The sequence below is a fragment of the Saprolegnia diclina genome (assembly GCF_000281045.1).
Source record: "Saprolegnia diclina VS20 unplaced genomic scaffold supercont1.202, whole genome shotgun sequence".
NCBI classification, from domain to species: Eukaryota; Oomycota; class Saprolegniomycetes; order Saprolegniales; family Saprolegniaceae; genus Saprolegnia; species Saprolegnia diclina.
The window spans coordinates 16,337-19,721 of record NW_008246269.1 but is presented as its reverse complement, the minus strand read 5'-3'; the positions used below and the strand labels follow the sequence as shown (position 1 = coordinate 19,721).

At 57.4% G+C, this 3,385-nt stretch overlaps 2 protein-coding genes across 2 annotated transcripts; both read left to right on the top strand.

Moving 5' to 3' along the window:
• Positions 1 to 255: 255 nt before the first annotated feature.
• On the top strand, positions 256 to 1,044 carry SDRG_17140 (hypothetical protein; the record flags this gene model as incomplete). Its single annotated transcript, XM_008623375.1, has 1 exon — positions 256 to 1,044. The coding sequence occupies one exon, from the start codon at positions 256 to 258 to the stop codon at positions 1,042 to 1,044; it is 789 nt and encodes a 262-aa protein (XP_008621597.1).
• A 716-nt stretch (positions 1,045 to 1,760) lies between these two features.
• Positions 1,761 to 3,210, top strand: SDRG_17139 (hypothetical protein; the record flags this gene model as incomplete). The annotated part of the gene is made up of 9 exons (XM_008623374.1): positions 1,761 to 2,002; positions 2,046 to 2,111; positions 2,162 to 2,233; positions 2,275 to 2,343; positions 2,392 to 2,454; positions 2,503 to 2,562; positions 2,614 to 2,676; positions 2,725 to 2,790; positions 2,835 to 3,210. 9 exons carry the CDS (start codon positions 1,761 to 1,763, stop codon positions 3,208 to 3,210), a joined length of 1,077 nt encoding a protein of 358 aa, XP_008621596.1.
• Between the last annotated feature and the right edge of the window lie 175 nt (positions 3,211 to 3,385).

Sequence of the window (3,385 nt, the reverse complement as noted above, 5' to 3'; positions counted from 1 at the left end):
CCCGTCGTCGCCTCGGAGAGCGGCTTTGTTCGCGGCGTCATTCAAGCGTACAACCACCACGTCGACCTTGTGCTTCGACCCGATGACATTTGGCTCGCGATTCTCATCCAGTTTGGGACGTACGTGGACGGCCACGCCGAGGAGCTCCGGTCGTCGCTCGTCAAGCACGGCGGTGAAAAAGCACTGGTGGTGTACGCTAGCGGGACGCTACACACTGCCGACTTTGGCCCACTCGCCAAGCAATTCGTCGACAAGATGGACGAGCACCTTGTGGACCCTAGCCTCAAGCAGTGGGTGCTCCCGTCCTTCTCGACAACGACCGACAATGACATCATTGTCGGCAGCGTCGTGCTCATGACTACGATGAAAACGTACTTCTCGTACAAGATGTGCCTCCGCTGCGGCATTCCGCAGGTGACGCTCCTCGGTACCGTCGACGACTGGCTCGACATTCGCCGTCGCCTCGACAAGCTCTCAGTTTATGGCGAGCACATGACGCAGTGGACGTCGATGCTGGCACCAATCCTCGACCAGTTTGTGGAAGCCAAGGGCCAACCGGACGTGAAGTTTTGGGACCGCATCTGCAACCAGGAAGGCGGCGGGTCGGGCCCGAGCTACCTCAACGGCTGGATCAGTGTCTTTTGTGTCTTCAACGACAAGGGCGAGTGGCAAGGCGACCACATGTCCGAGATGCGCTGGGAGCTCAAACCCGATGCCGAATATGACGGAAACAAAGCCTCGGACTACGTCGAGGTCCGCGTCCCGTACGACTACCCGCTCGTAGACATGGAGGACATCCCACCGGGGTACCTTACTGTCGACGTGACGATCAACGACAACGGCATTGAGCACAAGGCGCTCATGTTTGCGGGTCACATGGCGTATGCGGTGGGCGACAACCAGGCGTCGATTGCACCGGCGCTGAGCTGGGCGATCGCGCTCAAGAACGGCGAGCCCGCGCCGCCGTGCAAGCACGAGCGCTTCCATGCAAAACGCGCGCCGGCCACTCCTCAACTTGATACATTTGGTAGTAAATGTTTTTGAAAAAAGTGTGCTTTGCCGTGTCGGATGGACCTGATTGGCCGGAAAAAACAACGGGATTTACACAGCGTGCGTGTCGTCGCAACCGAGCCTCCACCACTGGATTCCACGTCACTCGACTAGCACAGGAGGGCTTGGCATCGATCGCTGGAGCTGAATGGGAGCTGGTTGGGCGACCTCGACGACATGGCATGGACGAGCAGAAACATAATTGTGTGTGTTTGGTGACAGCACAACCGCGTACGACAGCTTGGCAACGTTCCACGCTTGACCGGCTGCTAATAACAGACGAGGCTTGCAGTGTCGTATGGGACACCCCACCCTACACCCTAGAAGCCATGACTGGTTTTAGTCGAGCTTTGGTCGATTCCCAAGGTTCCGCCAATGTGCCACCAAGGCGCTCGTCACGAGAGCTGTGTGTTCTCTGCATGAACGCTGCAACTGTCAAACTGTCCAAGGAATTCAGAATTGATTCACAGACAGGCGTGGTCGTCGTCCCTCGAAATCTTTGAACCAGCGTCGTATGGCGAGCCGAGACGCTGCCACGTTTGGCATATGCCATTGGCTCCAGAGTTTCACACATGATGACATACAAAAACGGAATGAAAAAGCCCTCACGTGCGTGTTTTTGTATTTTTCACGGGTGGAAATTGCATTCGATTGTGCGTCCAGTGGGCAGTAACGAAGCAGCTGATCCTCTTCCGCACTCGCCAAGAAGCATGCTCGCCGCCAAGCTCCTCGCCGCCGTCGCCGTCGTCGGCGTCCAGGCAGCGGTCTGCCCGTACAAGGACTACCCTAGCGGGTGGATCATCGTCGCTGACGGCAACTGCTCGTCGTCGCTCACGACGTGCGCAACCACCAACACGTGCGATCGCACCGCGACCAAGACGTACCCGGCGATCTCGTCCTTCTCGGGCTGGATGGGCGTCGGCAACTTGGCCGACTACACGTACACAAACCTGTACGTGCGAGCTATATGCACGCGTCCTGACGACGCTGCGTAGGACGCTGAAGGACACGCCGTCGCTCACGATCGCACGCATGAGCTTGCCCAACACCGTGACCACCTTGTCCGCTCGCGATCGCGGTCGTGTGTGTGCTCACCACCCGTCGACGCTAGGACCTTTGACAATGTGACCAAGATCGACCTGGCCAACACGGCGCTGACGCAGTGGAGCTCGGTCAAGACCTTGTACGTGGCACGTACACACCCCGATGCTTATACAGAACTAGGATGGTTCTCAACAGCCCCGTCAACTTTCCCAACGTCGGCGTTGTGTGGCCGACCAACCTCGACCTCGTGTACGTCTTGCGTCGAGTGCACAGGCAGCTCATGCGCTTCTCCTCTAGCGTGCTCAGCAACAATGCGATGAACAATATTCCGCAGTACCTTCCAACGACGCTCACGCAGCTGTATGAGATTCGATCGAGCTCGTTGCGGTGTCTGATGCTTGCGACTAGTGCGATCCAGAGCAACTACCTCACGGACCTGGTCTACTTGCCCAAGAAGCTCGTGTTTTTGTACGATTTGATGTGCAAAATTCGCGTTTCCCACTGCTCCTTCTCTTGTAGGAACATTGCAGCCAACAATTTCAAGACCCTTGTCAACGCCGACTTGCGCAGTGTGAAATACCTGTAGGTCTCCACTCGCTTCTCAAAACCATTTCTCAATTTTTGATGCAGGTACATGTCCAACAACGAAGATTTGACCAAGATCAGTGCTGTCCAGTTCTCCGACATCGCTTTTGTGTACGCTATCGCTCTGTGGCTACGCGTGCTGAGTTGAATAATAGAAAAATGCTCAACTGCTCCAAGCTCTCCGATATCTACCTCGATGCGACCTCGTACACGGCCCTCAACAAGCTCCAGCCGTGGAACGGCGACGACGAGACCGACACGCCGGCGGGCTACACCATCAACTACCCCGTGGCGTCCAACGCTGCTGCGTGCACGGCGGCCGGCGGGTCCATCCAGAAGCTTTGGGAAAGCACGTCCAAGGTCTCTGTCACGGCGTGCGTCACGGGCGGGTCAGGTACTATGACGCGCTCTGTCGTAGCGACTGGAGTCTCATTCTCGACGACTAGGCAATGCGACAACGACAGAGCCACCGACGCCGGGTGGCAGCAGTACGTCGTCCTTGCGACCACCACTACTAACCATGTGGTGTAGGCACGGGGCTTATTGTTGGCATCGCTGTCGGCGTCGTCGTCGTCATCGCTGTGATCGCCTTCTTTGTCCTTCGGCGCAAGCGCCGTGAGCCCAAACCGCCCACCGAGTATATCCACTGCGACACCCCAGGATATGGCAACTACACCAACGGCTCTAGCGTCCCGACCCACGGCAC